Source organism: Nyctereutes procyonoides, unplaced genomic scaffold (assembly GCF_905146905.1).
Source record: "Nyctereutes procyonoides isolate TBG_1078 unplaced genomic scaffold, NYPRO_anot_genome, whole genome shotgun sequence".
NCBI lineage: Eukaryota > Metazoa > Chordata > Mammalia > Carnivora > Canidae > Nyctereutes > Nyctereutes procyonoides.
Window position 1 is genome coordinate 35,052,811 of NW_026575046.1, and position 26,299 is coordinate 35,079,109.

Sequence of the window (26,299 nt, forward strand, 5' to 3'; positions counted from 1 at the left end):
AAGAAACCAAGTCTTGGGAGGATGTGTATCTAAAGCAGCCCACAATCAACTGACAAAAGACCTTGATCAGAGGAAGAACAAATGACAAATTGTTATTTCTTTCCTTCTAGAGAGTACCGTGAACCCAGAGGAAACGTTTCTACACAAACTATGAAATGCGGTGCAGATATGCCTCCCCTACATTTCTTACAGTTTTCCTATAGGTGGGAGTCTCTGAGGAATTCTGTTTATCCTCAAAACTGGCATCAGAATACCCATCTATTCTTTTTTTTCCTTTTTTTCCCCCATCTATTCTAAATACAAAGTTGCTGCATTCATTTTCTGAGATTCACTTCTGAAATAACTAGAAATGAAGGACAATTACATGCTCTTATTTCCACATATTCTTTCACGACATCGAAGTATTTTGGCTTCGATTTGTAGTAGCTTGTCTTCTGTAATTGAAACAAACAAAAAATAAATACCTAGATGCACTTGGGTGCCTCAGTCAATTAAGCCTCCGACTCTTGATTTTGGCTCAGCTCATGATCTCAGGTTCCTGGGATCGAGCCCTGACTCAGGCTCCATGCTCAGCAAAGAGTCTGCTTGAGATTCTTTCTCTCCCTCTCCTTCTGCCCCTCCCCACCCTCTCCCAAATAAATAAATAAATCTTTTAAAAATACATACATACATACATACATACACACACAAAGTTCCACCTGTGTTATCACTAGGAATAGGGCCTGTTTTTTCATTACCTCCCAGCTAATCTAACCTGTTGCCTCCCTCTGTAACATTCTTCCAGGAGGCCTCTTGCTAGGCTCAGGTGCCCTTACACAACCCAGTGGAAAGCCCCTCATTGCCAGGATGCACCACTCTTCCCCTCTCCTTCCCCTTCTCTTTCTTCTGTTACCCCAACCAAACTGGCTTTTAAGGTCTGATCTGAGAACAGTGTCACTAAATCACATTAACACGTTACAATAGAATTTGGTGATGGATAGCAGGTTTAATCCTGAATGTGCCAAAGTGCTTTGTTCTCCATGAGTGGGACTCTTCTCCAACAAATGTGTTCATAGATCCCTTTCCACCCAGCATCTTGCTGGTTACCATGCCTACTTCTCCAGCGCCATTTCTTGCCAGTCCTCTTGGCGGTGACCTCTGTAGCCATACTGGTTTTCAGTCCTCAGAAGACACCCTACTCTCTCTCTCAATACACCAGCTTCTTCCTGACTCAGGGCTTTGCATTTGGTGGTCTCCCTGAAGAGGCTGCTACCTACATATTTCATTTGGTTTCTACTTAAATGTCACCTCTTACCCAAAGGCAGCTCCTGACCAGCCTAGCTAAAGTGACACCACTCCCCACACCACCCACATCCTCCAGGTATCTCTCTCATGGTGGCTTTCAACTAGAGGTGATACTGCCTCTCAGGAGATGTTTGTAGTTGTCACAGTTGGAGGGGCCCAACTGCCTCCTCTGGTGGGTAGAGGACAGGGATCCTGCCAAATATCCTACCGTGCACAGGATGGTCCCATAACAAAGGGTTATCTGGCCCCAAATGCCACGGTTGAGAAGCCCAGCTACTACTATTTTCTTTTTATTCCTCCATATTAACTAGTACCAGAATTGATGGTCAGGGGCTTTCTTCCCTACTAAATTGGAGTGCCTCAGGAACTGGAGTTCACGGTTATTCTCTGCTCCACCCCCAGCACTTAGAGGAGTGCTGGGCACACTTGACTTTCAAATCTTGCCCCACTTACCCTTGCCTTGAGAGCCCACAGCAAATTAAAGATGCCAGGCTCCAACTAACAGATGAACCTGAGAAAGAAACAAGTCAATTTTCCAAATGAAAACAAAAATCTCTTTTATTAATGAGTGTACCTACAAAAGAAACCAGTCGCAAAGTGTGCCTCATCCCTCATGCACTCACAAAATTATCTTAGTGATTAGTGATTGGCTATTAGTGAAAGATACGTTCTGCTACCTCTTAAAAGCGTGCAAATTTTCCCAAGTTTAAATATCTTACTTACACCAGTGTCCTAATGTCCCAAGACAGATTGCAGAAAATGGAACCTCAATCATCTCAAAGGATTGAAAACAAAACTCAATACATTCCACAAGATAGATGTATTTATAGAAAAGAATTAAGTATCAATACTTCCCCTTCCTCCCTTCTCATCTGTTCATCCTATAGTACATATTTTTCTACAGTATAAAATTAGCCAAATTACCCAATATCCACTTTTTCAAAAAAGATACATTACCCCCCCATAAAGTACCATATAGCAAAAGACATATGAATGCAATACCATTGAAATTATTTACTGAGCACTAAGGCTAAATCCGCTATTACTGCAAACTCAAACGCCCCCCCCCCCAAAAAAAAATCCTTTGCCTTTCTGTAGTGTTTTCCACTTTTCAAAGACTTGAAGTAACATAACATTGGAATTACTGCTATGACACCAATATAATTTTGGAAATAATTATGCCTGATTACATTAGAAAATGTAGGCAACAAGAAAGATTTACCCTGTCATCCAGTGTTTCTGTTAAGACTAGAACCCAAGTCCTAGTCCTACTTCTGTGTATTGTATCACCTCCACATATCCTTATATATCGTTTCACAGAATGCTACTGGGTATGCCAGTAGTCACTATGTTCATGGGTTTCAAGCAAGTTTCGGAAATGCTGAATGAACAAAGTTAACCAGATTCCCAGAACTTTCAATGTGCCATCATAAATCTCCAGGAAGCATATGAAGAGTGTAGCTGTCATAATTCAAAGTACCAGCTACAATCAGGGAACAAACGTGTATGCAGGAAAGGTGAGGACAAAGGACTGAGGGGATGTAGCACCATTTAACTGGGCATTGACTATGTAGGAATGCCATTCAATATTGCCAGGTCTTTTCAGAAAAGCTATAAATCCAGAGTTTAATCTGAAATCTCCATGTTTGTGCATGTCACCTAGAATTTAAAAGAAAAACACTGCAGTTTAAACAAAATTTCTTGGGCTAGATCAGGCCTTGGTCCCATTTAGAAAACCCAGTACAGCAGGTTTAACAATCTTATTTGGCCATATAACCTTTATTCGGAGGTCCTGTCAACTTCCTAAAACTCCGCAGAAAAATGTCAAAGAAGTTGTCTTCAGAAATAAACATCTTGCCCTCCTAGACCACTGTGGTGCAACTCTGAACCCTAGGAGGAGTTATCTCAGGGTTTACTCAGATTGAAATTAATACCCAGCCTCCTTAACTGTTAATGTAGCAATGCCTCTGGTTACTAAAAATATCCTCACCGTTTGCCTTTGCTTAACTCTCTTGGAAAAACCAAACATCTAATTGAACTGTGAAAAAAGGAATAGCACTAGAATAGTTTTTGCTATTAAAACAAACAAGCAAACAAAAACAAAACCTTCATCCTTCCAAAACAATTTTAAAAATCTCAGTGATTTGAGGACAATTTAGAATCTTGATTGAAAATAGTAACACTCTCAAACAACACTAAGACATTTGCAAAGTAACTTTTCTAAAGCAGGACACCATTTAGCCTTCTCCCTTTTTTTCTTCTATTTATTTCTACCCTGCCTCATTCTAAAAATTAGTTCAGAGAGCGTGACAATTGTCTACACAAATACTTGGAATGGTGGAACAGAGGTAGCAGAAATAGCATGCAATAAATTATATGGCAAATGATTTTCTTTCCCTGGTATCTTCTTGGTCCACTCACTACCCTAGTTTCTTCAGCTAAAATACCCACCCTGGGTCCAGGGAAAGCCTTAATACCATATATTTCCAGAGCCATGTGAAATCAGATTTACGTATAATGGTGAAATCACATTCACTTCTATTTCCCCATGTGGAAATAAAAACCTATGTACCCCCATGATTGAAAGCCTTGAGGAACCTAAGAAATGTAACATTTGGAGTTACAAGGTAAAAAACAAGAGATAATCATGAAATGCTTCCAAGTGAAGTCCTTTAAGTCCCAAATCATATTTGCTGATTTTAACTCATAAGTCTTATCTTTTTGACGACTTTGGTGACCAAGGTGGTAGTTCTTCTCCTGCCTCACCAATGAGAATTCTTGATGGATATAGAGTTCATATGATCCAAAGAGAATATATAATTATAAAGTGTTCATGTTTGGGAGAAAGCTCTGCAATGACCAGAAGATTGAAATAGTGAAATAGCTTTAGCATAAAAAATTAGAACTATATGACGACCAATGACTGTACACACGTGAACTAAAGTCACTCTACCCAACTTAACTGACATGTTGGAATATCATTTGAAATTGACAGAAAAATTATTCTAGAGCTTAGAAGAACTCTGACATGGTGATATCTTGTCACTTTCTTCTGCAATCAAGGGCATAAATCCTTAGAGAGAGCCACTGGGTCTTAATCCATGACGTAAAGATTGTCCTCGATAATGTAGATATTGTCTTCTGCTTGGACACCCACTTCAGCTGCACTTTGCAAAGCTCCAGTCTGAGAGTCGTTCAACGAAACCATGCTACAGAAAGAATAATACGAGTAAGGAAAAGCAGACCACTTCTAAAGTATGATGAGCACATTTGTTTACATGGAGGCAAGGCCAGGTATTTGCAACTCCCAGAGCCCTATGAAGTGAATAGGAGATCCCTATTAAGTTGCAAGAGAGTCTGTTTAATAAGCAGGTAGAAAACCTAAGTATTCTCCTTGAGAAAACTCTTGTTATAGAATATAAAAATTGAAAATCTAAGAAGACTGGTATCAGACATCAAATTGAAGTCGTAAATCAAGATGCATATTCTCAAGGGTAGCTAAGAAATGGTTTGGCTCTTGTTTTTCTAACTGTGGATTGTATCCTTCCAGAGAGGGTTATTAAATCTATTTAGTGGTCTATAACCTGCATTTAGGATAAACAAAGAATACAAAATATATCAGAACATATTGGATACCTTAAAATAGTATTGCTTCACATAAGCATGTACTGGATCATGGTGTCAGAAATCTTAGTGTGTCTTAATGATCCAAATTTGAAAGCCATGGGCTAGCTTTCTTGCATAACACATGCAGTAAGTGTACAGAAAGGTCGTGTGTGCAATTTTGATATAGCTTCTATTTTATAATTTGTAGAGAGTGCCTGTTTTTATTACCTAAGCCTGACCAGAAATGATATGGAACATACTGAGGCTTTACTCAGCTCTGATCTTTAAGTGATTACTCACATATGTGAGGTTAGGTGAGGACAGTAGCTTAAAATAAGTCAGCATGACATAACTGCAAAAGAAAGAGAAAGAAAGAAAGAAAGAAAGAAAGAAAGAAAGAAAGAAAGAAAGAAAGAAAGAAAGTCATGAAGAAATACCCGGATTTTAAAGTATATTTTATAAGATTTTCTACAATAAATATTATCTTTTATGATAAAAAGTCAACCTTTAGAAAAATTTAGCAGTGAAAGAACAGAGATCAGCTAAAAGGAAGTGCTATGTTCTGTGTTTTTCTGCCTGTCAGGAGTAATTTCTTTCGTCCATCCTTGGAAGCACATAGTCAAAAACTTCTGTAAGTTATGGATGCAGGACTCTAAAAGACCTAAGACTGAGTCATTTACCTGCTGTGTGGTGTGACTTGGATGTCACTTAACACTTCTAAACCTGTTCTCCAGTATGTATGCTGAAAATAATAGCACCTATCCCATGGGTGTATTGCTGCAACACACATAGCTGCAATAATAGAAAGTCAACGTTTATGGAGCACTTACAATGCGTTGGGCATTGTTCAAGATGCATTCAGCAGACTGGCTCATGTAATTAACTCAGGTCTAGGAAAAACTGTGTGCAAACATCCAATGAAAGAGAACTAAGAATAATGTGTGGCAACCTAAGAGGGAAGGATTTTGAATCAAAGACCTTGATTTAAAGCCCAAGCTGTTCCAAAAGAAGCAAGCTTACTTGGATTTGGATGTAAGTAGTGGATTCCTGTTATTACAACTATTCCAGTAGATGACCACAGGGCATGGATGCAAATAAAGGGGATTTAAGTTTTAATTGGGCAGTAGGATGGATTTACAAAAATTGTAAATCCCATCGCCTATTAGGCCAGATAACCAATGCAAGTGAGCAGATCAGGCTGGGAATGGAACTGCAGGGGAAGACAGGAACTGTCAAGAGCCGGAGGCACTTGCCCCTACCACAGTGCCTTTGCACATCTTCAGTCTGGAGTTTCCTTCCAGATCTTTGCAGAGCTGCCTTCTGTTTCTTCAGGGTTCCCTCAAATAGCCCATTACCTTGCTCAGTTTCCCCCCATGGCATTTGTCTAGAAACATTAAAAGACCTGTGTTTATTCACTTACGTGCTTTCTGTATGTTTTGTTCATCTCTTTGAAATGCAGTAGACATTTAATAAACAAAGCACTGAATGAAGTTAAAGAACAAACCAAACAACTCATTCAAATGCTCCATCACACAAAATTTGTGATCTCTTGCTCTAAGAGGTTAAGATTGAAGTGCTCCTTCTGTAGCAGTTATGGCACAATTCCAGAGAAATATAGAAAGTTAAAAATATCACTAGAAGTTGTGGGTAACAATAGAGGTGCTCATTAAACTAGATTTTTCAGGATCTAGGGTATAAAATGAAGAGTTTAGGATAAATAGAGGAGAAAGAGAGAACTTTATTTTTAGCAGAGTAGAAATATCAAAAGGTATTGACACAACCCCTTTCAAACTTACTTTAGTTGCTCCAGTTTGTTTCTTATGCATAAATATTCTAAATTGGGGAAGAGTCAAAGAGAAAAATAAACATGTCAGCCAAAGAGTTTATGAGATCTTTTTTCAAACAAGTATATTGTTTCTATTACTTTACTATGAACAAAATATGTACAGGGCTAGAGCCTGAAAAATAAATTTAAAAGAAAGAATGTTTAAAATAAGAAAGGAAAAAAAAGCCAAACTGGATGATTTCTGAGTTACTCAGGCAACTCATTTTTAATCAGCAAGACCCAAACAAGTTTCTTAGTATAAAGTATCTCACTTTCATTAATGGTTTAGTGTATTTACCACATGCCTAGGCTTACTTTAAAGCAGTTATTAATAACTAAATTTCATTTTAAAAAATGAATAATTGTACTTCTTTCGTAAGAGTTAGGCTAAACACACACACCATATACACACACTGCACACATAACACACACACATACACCCAAACAAAACCTCGTGAAGCCCTTCTTCTAGCCCTGGCCCTGAAATCAGTTTCCCTTCCAATGTTTCATTTGTCTCTCCTCTTAAATAGGCCTTGTAAAAAAAAACTCAGTAATATCATCCCTCACGGAGACAAAAATCTGGTTCCTGAGCAGAGTAGAAAAGAAGTAAACAAATCATATATACTACAATGGTTTGTTGCTTCCAAATTCCAAGTCTACCCAAACATTCTCATTTCTTAATATTCAATTTGCCTCTGTAGAATTTATATTGCATCTTTCACTTTATAGGTCAATAATTTAAAAAAAAAGAATAGTTTAGAAAACAGAAATTTTTGTGAAATCCCAATCACGTGGCATGTGGAACTACTTGAACTCAGGCAGTTTGCCTCTAGAGCCCTTGCATTGATCCCTTATGCACAATCCCAAAATGACTTACTTTTGGTGATCACCACAACCAACATGGTAAGCAATACCACAGCAGTAATGCAGATGCCAATGTAGAGTCCCTTACTGGTGGTCATCCATGGATTTTGTGCCAGCGACACATGCTAAGGAAACATCAGTGGATCAGAAGAACATCTTTTTAGAGTTATGGGTAGAAGACATTCCCTAAGGGGCATCTGGGTGGCTCAGTTGGTTAAGCATCTAACTCTTGATTTCAGCTCAGGTCATATTGAGCCCCATGTTGGCTCTGTGCTGGGCATGGAGTCTGCTTAACATTTTCTTCCTCTGCCTCTTCACCGCCCACCCCCCACTCACTGCCCCATGCTCTCTCTCTCTCCCTCTCTAAAAAAAAAAAAAAAAAAAAAAAAAAAGGAAGACATTCCCTAAAATATTGGACTCATTTATCTTTATTGGCCCTTGGCTATTTCTGGATCAAGAAGGGTAAGACCAAGTGATTGAGGTTGTAAACATGGTGAAATTCAAAGAGCATTTAAAATTTGAAATGTATTTGGGGATGATAGAAATGTTTTATATCTTGCATGGGGTGGTATTTACATAAAAGTGTGCGTTTGTCAAAACTCAAACTATATGCTTCAAATGGTATACTTTATTATGTGTAAATTATACATATTTTTAAAAATCAATAAGATATTTCTACATATATATCCTTTGATATTAAAAAAGAAAACATAAGTTTTGTTCATATATGAGTTGACCTAGTAATGCCATCTGAATATGCTCAGGTATTGAATTTGGTCCTTAATGACAGTTCTTATTTTTTAACTATATCAAAGATTCTATGTCTACATACAATGACTTGAAAGTAGGTGCTCGCAGACATGGCCCTCGTTAACAACCAACGTGAAATGCTGTCAGTTGGGAAAAGATGCAGAAATTTGTTTGAACATCTTAGTGCAGTTTGTAAAGGATCACCACCTTCTGGAATAAGGCCAAAATATGCCAGGCATCACACTCAGCCTTTTGCATAGTTTAGTTCTAATCCTAGAGAGATCTCTGAGGGTAAGTATTTTAACAGAAAAGAAGATCAGAGAGAAGGATCAAGTCTCTTCTTGTATAAAAGTTTAATCTCTGGAGTCAGGATCCCATCTCTTTGACTTAGTTGCTGTGTGACTCTGGACAAGATATTTAGCCTCTCTGAACCTCTGTGTTTGTGTCTGTCAACTACAGATTAAACAGGGTTCTTGGGAAAGGTACTTTTAGGTACTCCCTGATAAATACGATGAGGAAGATAGGGGATGGGGAAAGTACTTAGCGTTTGAGCTTAAAGGGGAAATAGCCAGCATCTGGGAAGGAAGAGCTGTTATTATTTTACCAGTGGGGGGTAAAGCCATTAGCTGTAACATGAGGTTGCAGGAGGCAGGCTTTGCTTTTATTTTTAAAAAATATTACATAAAAACTGCATGTTCATTTTAGAATGTGTAGCTAAGCATGAAAAAAGGAAAACTAAAACCAACCATAACCTTAACATCCAGAACAAACACTATTACCATTTTTCATTAGATACTCTTCTAGAATTTTATCCTCCTAGTGTTTTTCTTAACAGAAACAATTACTATATTCAATATATGCTACTACATACACACACAAACTGTTTTAACAGTTCCTTTTTTCATTTAAAGATCAGTAGTAACTGTCTACCCATGTCAGTAAATGCACTGCAGTGACTAGATTCTTTTTTTTTATTTATGATAGTCATACAGAGAGAGAGGGGTAGAGACACAGGCAGAGAGAGAAGCAGGCTCCATGCACCAGGAGCCTGACGTGGGATTTGATCCCGGGTCTCCAGGATCGTGCTCTGGGCCAAAGGCAGGCGCCAAACCACTGCGCCACCCAGGGATCCCCGTGACTAGATTCTTAATGGCAGTATGTGGGTACGCTTAATTGACTAAATAATTAATCCCTTACTATTGAACCTTTGTTTTTAACATTTTAATGATTATAAATAGCACCATGAACATCTTTTCTCACACATCTTAATGTATTCATTCAATTGTCTCCTTAAAATAGAACCCAGAAAACTGACCTACTGAGTCAAAGTAAATGCAGCATTTCAAGATATGTGGGATATCTTTTTTTTGTGTGTGTGGGATATCTCTTAACATCCTTAGAGTCAAGACACAAAAGACCCATGATTTCACTACTGCCTGTTGTGAACTTACTTCTATGTCCCTCTACTTGCTGCTAAATGTACTTGTCCTATATGTAACTGAGGTCAAGAATAATCTCACCACTCAGAATGTTTGTTTTCTTTTGTTTTTAATCCAGCATGGGCCTGGCCATATAGCAATAGAAGAATCATTTACATAGTAGCAGTACCAACATTTAGCAAGTATATACAAATTCAACCCATTCTATTTGTCCCCATGCAACACAAGTTGTTAAAAATTTTTGTATCACTCCTATATAGTGTTCTTGTTGTCACTAACATATACAACATAAAGCCATTTGACCTCACACTTAATAATCCCAACATGCCTGAACTTGAATTTCTCTTACCATGGCTGCGTTGTCATTTCTCACTATGTGGGACTGAAAGGATTATTCTCATCCCTCAAACTCTTTTTATTTGCTGTTTCTAAGAGTTATTTGCACATATTAAAAAGAAACTTATTTCTCCCAGAGGAACCAAAAGAAAAGGTCCTATTGATAAATTTGTCTAATTTATTTGCAAAGAGACTTTGATGAGCATCATGAGACTAGGACCCCTTAGATTTTTCTTAAGCTCACTGTGGAAAAGTATAAGAACACCTTTCTAAGTGACAAATTTATTTAAGATGTTAATACCTTAATAAGTCATCATATGGGGTGATTTATATATAGAAAAACTCAACAGTGACCTCAAAATTTCTATAAAGGATGGCAATTGGGTTAGAAAAGAATATGAGGGAGGATCTGCTTAAACATGCTCACTGACATAGTATTTTTGTTTGGGGTGGCCTCCACTCCATTGATTGAAAATGTGGTCCAAACTGGTCTACCCATATGGACTTTTCAAATTAATTAAAGGATCCCTATTTAAGAGTCAAATACTTTTCTTCTTTTTTTATTCTAACTAGAAAGAATCAACCTGTGGGCTAGTCTTACAGATATAATCTCTAAATGTAACTTGCTTCCAGGGAGACACAAGTGAATCTGGCTAATAAAGAAGGAAGAAATATGCTTACAGTTTGATTGTTATGCCAAAGGCCATCTGAAGACTGTGTCACAGTGCCATTCCCATCTGTTCAACAAGAAAGAAAATTAATTATAATTACAAAAAATATTGAATTTTCACTGTAGACACTAAATATATTCACATTGCCTTCTGGTGGTGAACAAAAATTCGCATAATAATATGGCCAAATGCTGCCAGACATTGCAAAAGTCATACCAAGTTACTATCTTGTATTAATTTATCCTGTAAGGTTGTGTTTCTTGACCATTTTACCATGGACCCTTTAAAAATGGACACTGTCTTCTTTATGGAAAAAAATGTATGTATACACAAAGTTTTATGTACAGTTTGAGGGGAAGTACAGAGGCCCATTCTTGAAACTGGGTTAAGAATGCCACTTAATGGTAGGTAGTCAATATTTTCATGCCAGCCAGCCAAGAACCTGTCAATGAGTGCCCAAAGGCCATATGCACATCCAAAGATCAGGACCACTCTATTCCAAATGGACATTACATTGGTTTTATTCAGAATATGAGTAAAATGTCCTCAGATATCTAAAACAAATGGCATATACTCTTACATTGTATGCCAGACTTTGATCCAGAAGTATTTTATAAAATATCTGTTATATCAGCTGTGAAACTAAGATATATTATACTGCCTAAAATCCTAATATAAAAGGATATTATGCCTCAAGGTTTTGAATGTTCAAATTTTAACATAGTTTTGAAGACTATTTTGTAAATATAGCTAGAACCCCAAGCTATAACAGTATCCATCTCATAAAGTAGTCGAATTAGATGATGTACTTTAAGGCTTAACACCATATTAGATAAATATTAGCCGTTATTAATTATTACGTTATACTGGAAGGAGCAGTGGGGAGAGAGACACTATGCAACACACCTCCCAAACATCATGTCCTTCTATCATCATTAACATCCGGGGAGGAAGGCAACATCTTGCCCATGGGCACGCAGCTACTAGTTGGCAGTTGAATTGGGAGCTCCTGTCTCTAAAGCAGAACTATTGGGCTCCCTAATCTAACAATTGTAATAAATGAGACCTGCCTTAGTGAGATAATGTCTGACAGTTTCCTGGCATATACATCTAGCTAAAGTGGGTGGTGGGCCATATGAGCCCCAAAATCCCTTCCAGACCTAACCAACATTCTTTGCTTCTGTTGAGTCTTCAGTTTGCTAAGGCTGACACAGGCACAGTGAGGATTTGGCTTGAGACCCTAACTATACTACCAAGGTGGCAGCAATCACATAAGTCACAGGGGACACAGCTGCTCCTATGTCTGTTCCACTCTGGAAAGCTCTACCTTGACCAGGTTTTAGTCCCATGATTCCCTATTTCTATGTTCTCCCCGTTCAAACCTTAAAAGCATACATTGCGGCTGCTTCCTACTGCTGTTGCCTTGTGTTTCTATTTATTTTCACTTTGTTTTTGTGCCCAGAAACAGTTCATACTAAGGATTCTACTTTCCAAACCAAATGTCACCATTATCTAATCCCCATTGAAAAGATCTCTCTGTGAATCTCACTTCAGGTCTATTTTAGATTAACCAGCTTCCAGGAATGATTGGCAAAAGATAAGCCACACAGTGAGGCCCCCTACAGATTGGCAACTCCGGAGCAACATGAGTCATAGACATGAAGGAGGAGGCTTGCAAGGCTGGACCTTGTTTGCATTCAGCACAGGCCCAAGCACACATAAACTGGCTCTGCAGTGCAAAGGGGTTTGGCATGTGGCATTCCCCCATATAACCACTATAGGTAACAGAATTATTTGGGGAAAATGAGAAGATTCAGCATCACCTTTCCCTACCACAGGAAAGACAGGTCAATCTTAGGTTTCAAAAAATTAAAGATTATATGAGACTTGCCCACAATGGGGACAATAGGAAAAAATCAGAGAAGGGACTAGACAGTGTCAGTGGACGTCCCTGTTGGTACTGGTGCTGATGTACTCAACCCATCTCAAAGTGTCCATGTGCAAGCCTCACAGGGCAGCAGGGGAGCTTCCTAGATGTATGTAGGGTCTGGGTCTTTGATGAAGCCTGAATATGGTTGACCAATTTGGTCTGGATACCAGAGGGCTGGATTTAATTGTTTTACGGCTCTGGCCCAAGGGAGCAAGTCCACTAATAAGTCTGGAGTCACGAGCAGTTCATTTAATTAAGAATAGTGCTATGCATGTGGGTGTCCCCAGATCATATAAGCTCCCTGGGCCAGTTAGGCATATGGATTCCAGACATTCTAAGAGTCACAGTTGCTATTGTATCTATTACTTACCACCTTTGTACTATGTCTTAGGTTTTTCACCTTATTTAATCCTCAAAGCATTCTACAAGATCATAGGTGTTCCACCCATTTCATGAATGATTAAAGCAGGTTCTAAATGGGTAAGACATTGTCCAAGTCACATGGCTGACTGGAGTGACCAGTATCAGCATTCATGTCAAATCTGCCTTACTCTGGAATATGGGCTTTTAACAATGCATCAGGGTTATTAAAATGTGAGGACTCCCAGGCATCCAGGAACATAAATGAAGTTACCTGTCGGGCAAGAGTACAATGGTGAATTGGTGGGCTGTGTCCTGCTTGTTTTCTGCAGCGCAGTAGGCTGGATTTCTGCCGTCTGCATTGCAGAAGATGAAGTAGCTACTGGAATGAAAAGAATGCAAGAACTGTGCTGTCTTCTAAGAGAAAAATTCCCACCCTCAACAAAAATAAAACACAAAATAAAAATTAGGAATCCCCATCAGCTTCCTGCAGGGTGCTCTCCCAGCCATCCCCTGAAGGCATTCCTCTCACCCAACCACTTCCATTCCTTCCAGCTTCCTCTTAGAAACGTATTCAAAGATGGACTTGAGGTACTACACTGCCATCTAGGCATACCAAGATCATGAAGAAATCTGATCTAGCAAACAATCCGGAGAGCTTATCCGAATCTAGGATTATTTCACACTTTTTCTACTCCTAGGATTCCCCCTAAATGTCAAAAGCTTAAAACAGTGCACCTTACATAGGACATCCAATTAAGCTTTTGTTCTTGTTCATTTTCTCAGGAACAGGGTCTGGGAGTTTGTGCTAATTTGCCCTTCCTCTTTCACAAGAGCCCAATCTAGATTTCCTGGCCTTATTCAGATTCCTGATGACCCATGCACACATCTTTCCATAGAGATGCACATATGGATCAGCACAGAACACATAACTCACAATTTCTAATTCCTTGAGGTCTCTTCAAGGTGACAACATTGTCCAATGTCTGAACCTTGGTGATAATTAACAACTCTCAAAGCCATGTTCTCGGTAGATCTTGACCTGGCTCCTTCTGCAGTGGCATTCAGGTCACTTCTTTTATATGATTGATTTCCTGTGTTATCTGACTCATCTTAGGTTTTGCACCAAAAAGCTTCACTAAGAGTTTTCCCATACAGGGCTAGGTTTCCCTTTCCTTTCTAAAATCACTCCTTTACTTTCTATCAGATATCTCACTTTAGTGCAGCACTGATCACTTGTCTATTTGTGTATTAATATTTTAAATATTGTATTTTTATATACTTTCCTTTAGCACCACAAATTTTAGAGCATGTCAGTGATGCCTGCTGAACAAGAATTCTTAAACTTGGGCTTTTCTTGCTTTGTGTTAGTCTTTCTATTTTCCCTTCCCCACAGTGGTCCTTGCATTTCAACATCACCCTTTCTCGTGTTCTGAACTATTTCCCTGCTTCTCTCTAATGCTCAAATATATAACAGGATGTAGCTCTGCTTAAGAACTAAGAACAGGACAATACAATTAAGTCAGGTGATCAGAATCTTTATTCAACTTGGATCTGTGCAAAAGACCTCTTGGACTTAACTTTTTTTTTCCAAGTTTCAGTCTTAGCAGGCATCTTTCTTTTCTCTCTGTTTTCTAAAACCTTACATCCAACCATTCCATGAATAGTTAGGCAACTAGGATGCACAAGAGGCCCTGAGTACAGAAGAGAGCAGATGTAAGGATAAATGTCTCCACATTGGATCTGTTCCAATGTGCACCTCCTTCCTGTTCATCTCAACTCAAAATCATGAGAAAACCATCAAGACAAGGATAAGGCTCAATTAATATCATTCCTGAGGAGGTTACATGGACATATGAACCAATACTTTTCTTCTGAATCTTTGCTTTAAACATGTTGTTCACCAAACCAAGTCCACTAATCCATCCACATTTGCAGGCACAAACTAAGTATTACAAGTTAAATCAATATTGAGAAAGTCAACAGATTCCCTAGTGTGTTCAGTTGCCTTGAACAGAGCTATTTTTCTTTACAAACTTTTATGGCTTTAAAATCCCAGTTTTAACCTAAAGCCCTCTCTTCCAAACTCAGCTCAAAGCCCCAATCCTTCAGATCCCTTCTGATTAAATATACATAGGGTTCAATGGGAGTCAAGGGAAATCAATATGTTTCATCAGATTTTTCTGGCTAAGAGGTTGTGACATCTCTGTTACTCCTTAGAATCCAGTGCTACTCCAAGGGGTCAAAGAGTTTTGAAGGCTTTAAGACTCTCTACTGAAAGTTATCTCTTTAATCCTAAAGATAGATTTGAACCTAAACTTGTCCTCAGAATGGCAAGCTATTTCTCTACCTTTAAATCAAATTATTCTCCATTTGTATTAAATCTAAGCTCTTATTTATCAGAAGTTGGAAGTATGAACCATGTGGCCTGAACAACAACAACAAAAAAAAGTGTAAATTCTAAATCCCTGAAGTCTTTTAATCTGATGACTTTTCATCAGTATAAATAGCATCTTTTGCTATTTCTATGCTACATAAATAAATTAAAGAACGCTGAAAGCAAAACTGTGTAAGTAGATTGATTGCCCAGAGAAAACAGGGTAATTGTATAAAGGATTTTTCAGTGAGGATGTCAGATAAAGACAAATTCATCCAAACCTAAGCTCAGTGCTCATGGTAGAAGGCACAATCCAGTAGTTAAAAGCACAGGCTCAAAATTCAAATTAATGGAGAATGAATCCTGATTCGAGTAGTTTCTATCCGTATAACTTGACACGATGAACTCAGATTCTGTCCCTTAGTTCTCACAACTATAAAATGGGATGGAATTATACCTTTAGTACATAGGGGTTGTCATAAGGATTAAGCAACATAATATTTGTAAAACACTTATCATGGTTCCTGTCACATAGTGTGAATTTTAAGTTCACTGAAATCTCATCTTCAAGTGGAGGTCTGGCTTCAGCATGAACTAAATGATCTCTACTCAGAGCTCCTTATAAAGACAGAAGCTCATTAACCTGACCCTCATTCCCTCACATTCCCTATTCTTTCCTCAAAAACCTGTGCTCAACTGGGCCAAATCCACTCATCTTCATAAGATGTCTAAGATTAATGGTCTGGCTTTGCGAGGGAGGTGTTCGTAATAATGAATTCCTTGGAGAATCTGACCAAAATCTATGAGTTCCCTTGCTCTAAAAATGTTTATATGTTTTTAAAAAGTACATATAATTTAGGACAGTTCCAAGCCCATGTTTGGAACCCAAGTAAGAATCCTTAACCTAGATTGTGCTTCTGCCTTAACACAATGTCATAGATGGTCTACATCCTCTCATTAGAAGACCTCTGGGCTCAAGGAACATTTGTTTACCTGGCTTGAGGTTCTGCGTGGGTGCTGGCGTTGAAGAGGTAGAGGTAAAGACCCTAGGTGATGTTGGAACACTGGTGACCTCAGCTGGAGTTAGAAACCAACATGAAAGCAAGGATTAATCAAGCAGCAAGAAACAAGAGCCTTGTGCTGTACGAGTGTACCATTGCAGTCCCGAAACAGTCTCTTCCCTGAACTCAGAGTGTTTATCATTGGCCAACTAGAATCTGTGACAGAGGAGGACTTGAGACATACTTACAAAAAGGAAACATCTGCATTAAAAGGTATATATTTGGGGAGGTTCAGAAGTGAAAAATGTCACCTGGGGTTCGCATTGAAGCACTTTGAGAAGACCAGTCATGCATACCAGATTTCTGTATCTTCATAAACATCTGTGAGGGAAAGAAAATGTCTAAAGCGTGGAGCTGCCTTTTCCTCTCCATGGTGAGTGGCTAAGATTTCCACAGTAGTTCCCAGGCCTCAAGCGCTTACCAAATAAGTAGCATTCAGTCCAGTCAGTCTTGAAGGTAATGACACAGGGACCTGTGTCTGAAGTAAGGACTGACTCGCACCCATTAGCATATGCTCTATAAATCACACAGATGATTTATACATTTGGTAAGAAGGGAAACTAGACTTTTTATGATTCCTTATCACCTAATAGATAAAAACAGCTAATAATGTTGACTCTCCAGAGTCAGCAGTGGTGTAGAATTCCAAACTACTTAGCAAAAGTGTGAGAGCTACCCAGATGGAGCTAAAACCAAAACACAAGAACTTGAACACAAGGCCTAGCACAAAAGCACACCAATGAAGGGCTGAATCAAGGATGTATACTTTTGATCTCACTAGGCACCTTTTTTCTCTGCAAGAAGTTTCCTTAAGTTTTGACTTGACTGACTACAAAAGAAAACCCGTATCACTAAATAGGGGACAGTTGATTTGAAAACTTTTCTTTCTGAAAGATCTAATTTAATTTAGAATCTAAAGAGGAAAAACTTTTTTTTCAACAAATATTTGTATCTATTATATGCAAAGCATTAGTCTAAAGCAGAGGTCAGAATTTTCTGGAAAGGGCCAGATAGTAAATGCTTTAGGCTTTAGGGGGCACTATGGTCTTGGGGGCAGTCACTCCACTCTATCCCTGGGGAAGATGCCATTGACAAAATATATCAAATGGGTGTGGCTGCCTAAATAAAAATTTATAAAACAGCAGGCTAGTTTTGTAATCTGATTTAGACCTAGGGCTATAGTTTGCTGACCCTGATCTACGGTGTAGTTAGAGACTCCCAAAAAGAGTACAATCCAATCCCCTCCTTCCAGTTTCAAATCTAATCTAGAGGGGGAAAAGCACACATGCAAACATTTTGATCAAAGGAGTGTACGGGGGGAAGCCTGGGTGGCTCAGTGGTTGAGTGTCTGCTTTTGGCTCAGGGCATGACCCCGGATTCCCCAGGATAGAGTCCCACATCGGGCTCTCTGCATGGAGCCTGCTTCTCCCTCTGCTTCTCATGAATAAATAAATAAAATCTTAAAAAAAAAAAAAAAGAAAAAAGAAAAGAAAAAAGGAGAATAAGGGAAACAATAAAGCGGTAAAGAGGAGATAACCTAATCAACTTGTCTAATGAGGGGATCCCTGGGTGGCTCAGGGGTTTAGCGCCTGCCTTCGGCCCAGGGCGTGATCCTTGAGCGAGTCCCAGAATCGAGTCCCATGTCGGGCTCCCAGCATAGGACCTGCTTCTCCCTCTGCCTATGTTTCTGCCTCTCTCTTTCTCATGAATAAATAAATAAAATCTTTAAACACACACACACACACACACACACACACAAATTGTCTAACGAACTTGGTTTCTTTAGTGGTAAATATTTTCCCCAGGCAGGGGAAACTGTAACTACAGGAAACTACAGGAAACTGTAACTGTAGATGCTGGTGGAAAAAAGCCTGAACAGAAGCTTCAAGAGTAAGCTCAGTCTGTGAAAACCGCAAGCAAACTTAAGCAAAGAATTGGTTATTGGAGGCAGAGTCTCCCTGGCTCAGTTACAGACCCTCTTCCCACTTGACAGAGCATCTGTAAGTGCTCCCCCTTTAAAGATTTTCATAGCACTTTACAGGTGTCCTACTAATTTCTCATTATGCTAATTCTTAACATTCAACCAAACCAATAATAAATTTCATTAATCCAAAAATGTAATCACGCTCTCTCCTCCACATGCTACTTCCTTGCATCTGTCTAGAGCACTCAATTATCACTGGCCTCTTCTGGCTTCCCTAAATTGCTTCCCACAGATGGGTTTCCCCCAGGGTCAGCTATTTTCTCCATCAGAACAGACCATCTCACTTGTCTTCACAAAACAAGTCAAGTCCATAAGTTGGAAGATTGCAAAACTAAGTTCCTCTTAATTTAAAAGAAGAAAGAAAGACAGACACATAGTTTATTAAGGCCACAAGTATTGGGTTCTGTTGTCACTACCAGAGCTTACTGGAAGGAAATTCGTTAGGAAGGAACACCAGAAACCAGGAAATCCTTAAGAATCCACTCTGTTCATCCAGTGATAAAGAAAATGAGGATGTTCACATTGAGACTGATTTTTGGATTTCATCAAATTCTTAAAAGTAACTGAATGGTTATTGGAATGTAAATGTTTTCATATTGCAATAAGGTCACTTTAATTTTTAAACAAGCAATTTTGTGATATGGTATGAAATATGCGTCAAAAATATCCCAGGCAGGGCAGAGGGAAGGGTGGAACTATAGCTCCCTTTACAACGTATATACAACTAGATTGACTTGACAGTTCTTAGAGCTGGGTGCTATACCTACTTCACAAGACCTTATATTGTATTACCTACTTTGAAATTCTCCAAAATAGTTTTTAAATGTTGAAGACATTTAAAAATCTCCAAAATAGTTTTAGAATGTTAAAGACATAAAAAATCAGACATAAAAGGACAGTTCTTTAAGTGAAATAAACTCAGCTTGATAAAAATGTTCACTATATTTCACAATGGAACTCTGAATGCTGTTATGAACCAACTAGCATTTTTTAAGACCTGCTTTAGGAGATAGTTTGCAGACTGGAAAGATTCTCAAGCCTACCATCTTGATCAAGATTGGTCTTAACACTTCACTTTATGCAAATAAAAGTCATTCTATTTTCCAACAGTTACTGAAAAACAAGATTGTAAGAACCTCCCCTTTCCCTATTTAAGGAAAGCTACTACCAAACAGTAAATATCTCAGTTAACCCACATGAAGTGATCAAAGGAAGAAGGAAGACAAACTCACCTGGCTTTATCTCCAATGATAGGGTGAGTTTCATGTCATTGAACCACCCCCTGTGCTCAACACGGCAACAATACTGGCCACTGTCAGTCTGGGCCGCATTCTCTATAGTCAAAGACACATCCCCTTCTGAAAGTTTTCCTTTTAGCTTATAACGCAGGTGCTTCTGAAAGGTGACATGGGATCCATTAGTCCAGACTATTTCTTCTAAGCAATGGGACATAGGACATGCCCCTCTGCCCCAGCACATGGTTGTGACTCCATTAGCTGTTGAATAGGTGCAGGGTAGTGTGGCAGGATGACCCACCACTCCATTCACTTGAACATAAGAAACTACAGCATCTGTGAACAAAGAGAAAATAGAATATGAGAGCAAGATAGAGACCAACCATGAAACAGACTCTTACCTATAGAAAGTAAGCTGATGGTTACTAGAGGGGAGGTGAGTGGAGGGATAGATGAAATAGGTGATAGGGATTAAAAGTGCACTTACCATGATGAGTACTGTGTAATGTACACAAGTTTGAATCACTATATTGTATACCTGAAACTAATATAACACTGTATATGAACTATACTAGAATTAAAATTTAAAACTTAATTTAAAAAACAATTATTAAAAAAATAAATAATAAATAAAAGATAAAAATAAAAAACTATTATTGTCTTAAAGGCAGAAGTCTAGTAAACTCTTCAGAAATCAACTTTTAGAAAATCGGTTTCTAAGGGCACCTGGATGGCTCAGTTGGTTAAGCATCCAACTCTTGGTTTCTGCTCAGGTCGTGATCTCAGGGTCATGAGATCAAGCCTTGCTTTGGGTTCTGCACTCAGTGCAGAGCTGGCTGGAAACTGTCTCTCTCCCTCTGCCCCTCCCCCTGCTCACATACTCTCTCTCTCTCTAAAATAAATAAAATCTTTTTTTTTAAAAAAAGAAAAGAAATGAGTGTCTAATACTTCTAGGAGGAGCTGAGGTTTACCAGGGGCCTTAGGATCAATCTAAAAAAATCCAATAGGGACCTCATCCCATAAACTGATAACAGCCCCACAACTGAGCAAGGCCCACATCCCCCATGAAAAGAAAGAACTGGAAAATAGTCATGTACTAAATCATCCCACTTAAAAAACAAGAAGTCTCTACTGGAGTGGTAGAAGAAAAACCCTGTAGTGCCAAATGCAGTCAAGGTAGCCCTTAAAAGAAATCTGAAATTTACCATATTTAGAATTGGGCTGTGATATTGGGAAATGCTCTGGAAATAAAAATGCTCATAATTACATAAAGTAAGAAACAGACTTTTTCCCTGAATCCTTACATATTTAGTTTTGCCTAATGTCACCTATGGATGACAAATATAATATATGCTAATTATAAAAATCAAGTTATACAAGCAATAATAAGAAATGAGCTTTCCCTCACAATCTGACTTCTGGAGATTATTGTTTTTAAAATTTAAGATTATGTCTATTCCTAACTTTCCCCTCTATCTCATGGAATGTTTTGAAACAAAATATTTTTAAAAGCAATAGTTGCACATCATTTTTAAAAAACCAAATGACACAAGATAGTTTGATGAAGGGCTGGTCTCCTTTCCATCTTAGCCCAGTCTCTTCTCTCCATCCCCTCCATCCATGGTAACACTATTATCCTGTCTCACTTCCACTTCAGTAGTCCATACTTACACCACCCCTGTTTGTTTGTTTGTTTGTACACAAATGTCAGGATATGACCCACTATTCTGCATTGTGTCTGGTTCAGTTACCCATGGATTTTGCAATTCGTAGCATTTTAAGTAATTTCTTTTGAGCAAAATTTAGTCCAGTTCTTTGCTCACCAGCTGACCCACAACCTTCCACCAAAGCCCAAGCACATCCATCTTCCTACACTACACACACACACACACACACACCTCCTACACTCTCTTATCCTCAGGGCTTCCAGACCCCAGCCCACCTATTCACTTACCCGTCAGAAGTAGTATGAGGCTGGAGATAGCTACCCAAAGTTGCATGATGGTGATGGTCTGAAGGAAAGAGAAAGCAGACTGGTAGGTGTGCCCCTCACCAGAAGGTCTTAGAACAAGTCTTAACTCTCAGATTGCAACTTCTCCTTTCGTGGTGACTGGGTGAATCACATGCGCCTGCCCTATTAGCGATGAGAGATCAAGCATGACTGCGTTAGGTCTCAGGTATCCCCAGGGGTGGCTGAGGGTTCTGCACCTTCCAACAGACAGGGAAAGCCATCTTCAGAACAGCCCCTCATTTCCCAGCTCCTTCCCCACCGAGCCCAAACTGAGTACTGATGCTGACATGGGATGAGGAAGCAAACAGAAAAGAAACCAGAGGCAGGTTCAATGACAGGGACATCAGAGCAAAGACTAGTCCTCACTTACCCTTGGCCTCTGAGATGAGAGGCAATGGGCCCTGTGGTGAGTGCAGGGTACTCCTTGTGCTTTCACTACACTGAACCATCCCCAACTTCAGTCATACTGTCAAGTGTGCAAGAATTAATCAAGAATGTGAATCACTGCCTGACCATTCATGTTACAGGAAGCAATGACTCAGATCACACATCACTGAGTGATGTCAGCAGAATGTTTCAGGAAGCAGATTCCGGAGCAGGCATGGGTTCAGATCCCCACTCTGCCACCTGTGAAGCTGGGTATCCCTGTGGGTTACTGAGCTCCTCCAAGCCTTAATTTCCTCATTTGTAAAACAGCATGAAAAATACTTGCTCTGATGATGTACTCTATGTTGGCTAATTGAATTTAAATTAAAAAAAAAAAAAAGACTTGCTCTGTCTCCCTCAAAGGATTGTTATAATGAACAAAAGGGATGTGGGAGACCCTTTGAAAATGAAACCTAAATATGCATTAACGCTAACCAAGGTTTTTGGAGAACTTACTGTGTAGCGGGCTCTATGCCAAGTACCCACATGCACTTAATCCTCACAGACACCCTCAGGCAGGTGCTGCTACCTACCTCATTCATGGAAGAGGAAACTGAGGTCTTCTGACTTTTGCTCTTAATTATTAAGCCATACAAGTATGTGTAAGCCTGCCTCGTAGTTCATTAACTGCTCTTTGGGTCTAAAGATTCAGTAACTTCCTCCCAGGGAGGCATGGATGCTCCATTTCTAGGCTGCTTGCAGCCTATCATCAGCTTCATGGAGACATGGATGATGCGCTGGATATTCTGTGGTGATGGGTCCTTTGCTGCCTGGGAATGTGAACCCTGGACTCCAACAGGGTCTGCACTTGGAAAAAGGCCTACAGCCTGATGCTACAAACTAGTGGCCTGAAGACTATATTTGACCCACAGAAGTACTTTGTACCATGGTGTTTAAAAATTCATGTCTTGGGCACCTGGGTGGTTCAGCAGTTGAGTGTCTGCCTTCGGCTCAGGTTGTGATACTGGGATCTAGTCCCACATCATGCTCCTCACAGGGAGCCTGCTTCTCCTTCTGCCTATGTCTCTGCCTCTCTCTCTGTGTCTCTCATGAATAAAGAAAGTCTTTTAAAAAATAAAAATAAAAACTAATGTCTTAATTAATGGTCAAGATTTAGAAATCTAGAGGGTCTATGTGAGAACTCACCTTTTCAGCTTTGTTAGGAGATACAATTAGATGGCTGTACAGGGCCTGTACCAGTCAGTGCCCTTAGAGTGTGCTCTCTCAAGCCTGCCCCTGCACCAGCCTTCTCTAGGGTGGGTGGGTGAGAGGGCGCTTCAGTGTCTGAAGGGCCCTGGGTAGAGGAGGCTCTGGCTTTCAACTCTGCTCCACCTCCATGAATACCAATTCCTTCCTGTTACTGGGACTTCACACAAACTATCCCTTGGCCTATTTGCTGAAAGTCACCTCCTCCATATAACAGTTGTACTATAATACTTGTAATAGCTTTCCTAGCTTTTCAATGCTACACCCTTGAATTCAATTAGGTAGCAAGATGAGTTCTCACAAGGGAAGCATTCATTTCTGGACACCCACTTTGCTCTTATTCTCCACTTTATATACTTGGAGGGAAAAATATTGACCCTACCTTGACCACACCAAAGGTGGGGATACAAATTTTGAAATGCTCACAAAGAAGGAGGTCATATCTGATATTTATTTTGGAGGCAAAATATGTTATAACCAGTTTTTTTATATTCTGAAACTCAGCCAAAGCCCAGCAGATCAGTGATAAGGATTTTTCTAATTTATTCAATCCTACCAAAGTTATTATCAATATATGGAGGCTAATGGGACATGATTCAATAAACTAAGAATGAAAAAAATCCAGGATTATGCAATCAAGTGGAAAGACAGGTAAGTAAGCAATAAAATTGGGCAGAATGATGTAAATGGTAAATATATAATCAGACTGTGTCACTCTTCCCCTTACAACACTCCCATGGCTGTCTCAGAAAACAAAACAAAACAAAACAAAAAAGCAAAAGTACTAACTTCCTGCCCATATTTACAAAGTCCCGCAGAGTGGTCTGGCCCCTGCCTACCTCTCCGATTTCTTCTCCATCTGTCTCCCCTGCCACAGGGCTCCAGACACTCGGGGTTCTTTCAAATGTGTCCCCATGTTAGGCCTCTTCCCCTCATGGTGCCCTCTGCCTAGATCTCCAATCCTTTACACCATCATTTTGAGATTTCTCCTTTTCTTGTCAACCTCTGCTAAAATGTCACCTTCTCAGACATCCCTCTGGTAACTCTAAAGTAGCCAACCAGTAACCTTACTACACTATTTCAATTCTCTAGGCAGCATTTATTACCTTGTTTCCCTTGATAGTGTGTGTGTGTTCTCCATCCTCCCTCTCTCTTGTACTGTTCAATAGAACTTTCCACAAAGATGGAGTTATTCCAACATGTGGGTGTCATGCAACATAGTAGCTGCTAACCACATTTGATGAAATGTAACCAGTACAACTGAGAAGTTAAAAACAATGTTAATTTTAATTAATTTAAATTTAAATAGTCATGCACAGATACAGTCTTGGAAAGTACTCAATTCTAGACGGTAAGCTCCTCTAAGACAGTATTCTTACTGTATTCCTAAACTATTGTAAGGGACCTAATTAGTATTGATTAAATAAGCTAATGGAAGCATGAAATCATGCTGGGGAGATCATTCCTTGACTGGGGGAGGTAGAGGTGAGACAGGAGGGAGTGGCAGAAAAATCCCTTTAAAAAGTGATATGTGAGGTTCATCGCCAGAAAATTGGGTAAGGGGGAGATAGTGTTTTAAGTAGAAGAAATAATGAGCAAGAGCCATAATAGGGACACAGAATTAAGGCTCCAAGATGTTAGTTGACCATACAATTTTGTAGGACTGAAAGTTTTGGCAACTCCATCTCCTACAACAACCTCTATTGTGTCCCAAAAGGCTCCCAAATAGCCTAGTGTTGTTCTGTTTTGTTTTTAATTTGAACTCTACAACCTCCATGAATCACTACTCTTTAGTGCCATCGTTGTGACTCCTTGAAGAATACATCCCACATCGAGGGGTAAGGCTCAAGGGGTGACAATGCTCAGGCACCAAACATGAATGTCCAGCTGCTTACTGTACCTGAGAAGGAGCGCCACCGCAGGTGCATAGCAGTGACAGCATCAGGCTTACCTTTGGGAAGGACTCTGTAGCTGCTAAGGTGAGAAGCATGAAGACCTGTCAGGAGACTTTTGTAGTATGTCGGAAGAGAGGAAGGAATGATAGCAGATAGTTCAGGCTCTGAATGTTTTCAAAGTAGAGAAAACAGGATTTCCTACAGGATATGAGGTGTAGGAGCTTCAACATGACTCCAAGGGATTTTGGCCTGAACAACTGGAAGAACTGGAAGTGCCACCGAAACTGGGAAAGCTGTGCTCCCCACAGGTTTGGGAGGAAATAGTCTAGATTTTTAAAAGTATTGAGTTTCAGGTAGCAGCTGTTGGAGTTCAGGAGACAGATCCAGCACAAAGATACATATTGGGGAATCATTGGTATAGAAATGGTACTTTAAAGTCAGGAACCTGGGTGAGACGCTCAGGGGAATGCTTGCAGCTCAGGACTGAGGCCTGGGACAATCCCCGGAAGGCTGAAGAAGAGGCTCCAGCACACAAGTAGAAGCCAAGCAAGAAGGGAAGAGGAGACGCAGCAAGTAGAGGGGATCTTGTCAAGTGAAACACATACATCCAACGAAGAGGCAATGATCACAAGTCACAGATTCATCTACAGAATGGTGCGACCTGGGAATCGCTGATGACCTTGACAAAAGCAGTTGTGGTGAAGAGCAGCCGAGTGATGGTTTACTCTCCTTAGGTATGTTATGTCTCAGAAAAAAGAAAAAGAAAAACAACATTTGCAAAGGAAGGGAAAATTTAGAGAGCCTTGGGAAACAGGGAACTCTTTCAAGGAGTTTTATAGGGAAAAAGAAAGAGAAGAGGGAGATGGGTAACAGAGTCAGGAGAAAGATTTTTTAAATGATAAAAATAGGGGTGCCTGGGTGGCTCAGGTCATGCTCCTGGGGTCCTGGGGTCAAGACCCACATCCGGCTCCCTGCGGGGAGTCTGCTTCTCCCTCTGCATATGTCTCTGCCTTTTCTCAGTGTCTCTCATGAATAAATA

The 26,299-nt window shown here is 39.6% G+C and overlaps 1 protein-coding gene across 7 annotated transcripts in view; it reads right to left on the reverse strand.

Moving 5' to 3' along the window:
* Nucleotides 1-1,824: 1,824 nt before the first annotated feature.
* HAVCR1 (hepatitis A virus cellular receptor 1) overlaps nucleotides 1,825-26,299 on the reverse strand; it is a 32,837-nt gene continuing 8,362 nt past the window's right edge. The window contains exons 1-9 of one of the 7 annotated variants that reach the window (XM_055325803.1): nucleotides 25,317-25,874; nucleotides 21,677-21,734; nucleotides 19,720-20,058; nucleotides 16,436-16,519; nucleotides 13,340-13,444; nucleotides 10,786-10,841; nucleotides 7,593-7,704; nucleotides 6,687-6,723; nucleotides 1,825-4,493 (exon numbers count right to left, since the gene is read on the reverse strand). In XM_055325803.1, coding sequence (XP_055181778.1) covers nucleotides 4,379-4,493; nucleotides 6,687-6,723; nucleotides 7,593-7,704; nucleotides 10,786-10,841; nucleotides 13,340-13,444; nucleotides 16,436-16,519; nucleotides 19,720-20,058; nucleotides 21,677-21,734; nucleotides 25,317-25,355 — 945 coding nt within the window. In that variant the 5' untranslated portion in view covers nucleotides 25,356-25,874 and the 3' untranslated portion in view covers nucleotides 1,825-4,378. Of the gene's footprint in view, nucleotides 4,494-6,686; nucleotides 6,724-7,592; nucleotides 7,705-10,785; nucleotides 10,842-13,339; nucleotides 13,448-16,435; nucleotides 16,520-19,719; nucleotides 20,059-21,676; nucleotides 21,857-22,103; nucleotides 22,187-25,316; nucleotides 25,875-26,299 lie in introns of those variants that run through there. The other 6 variants (XM_055325802.1, XM_055325805.1, XM_055325806.1 and 3 more) reach the window with 6 other exon arrangements.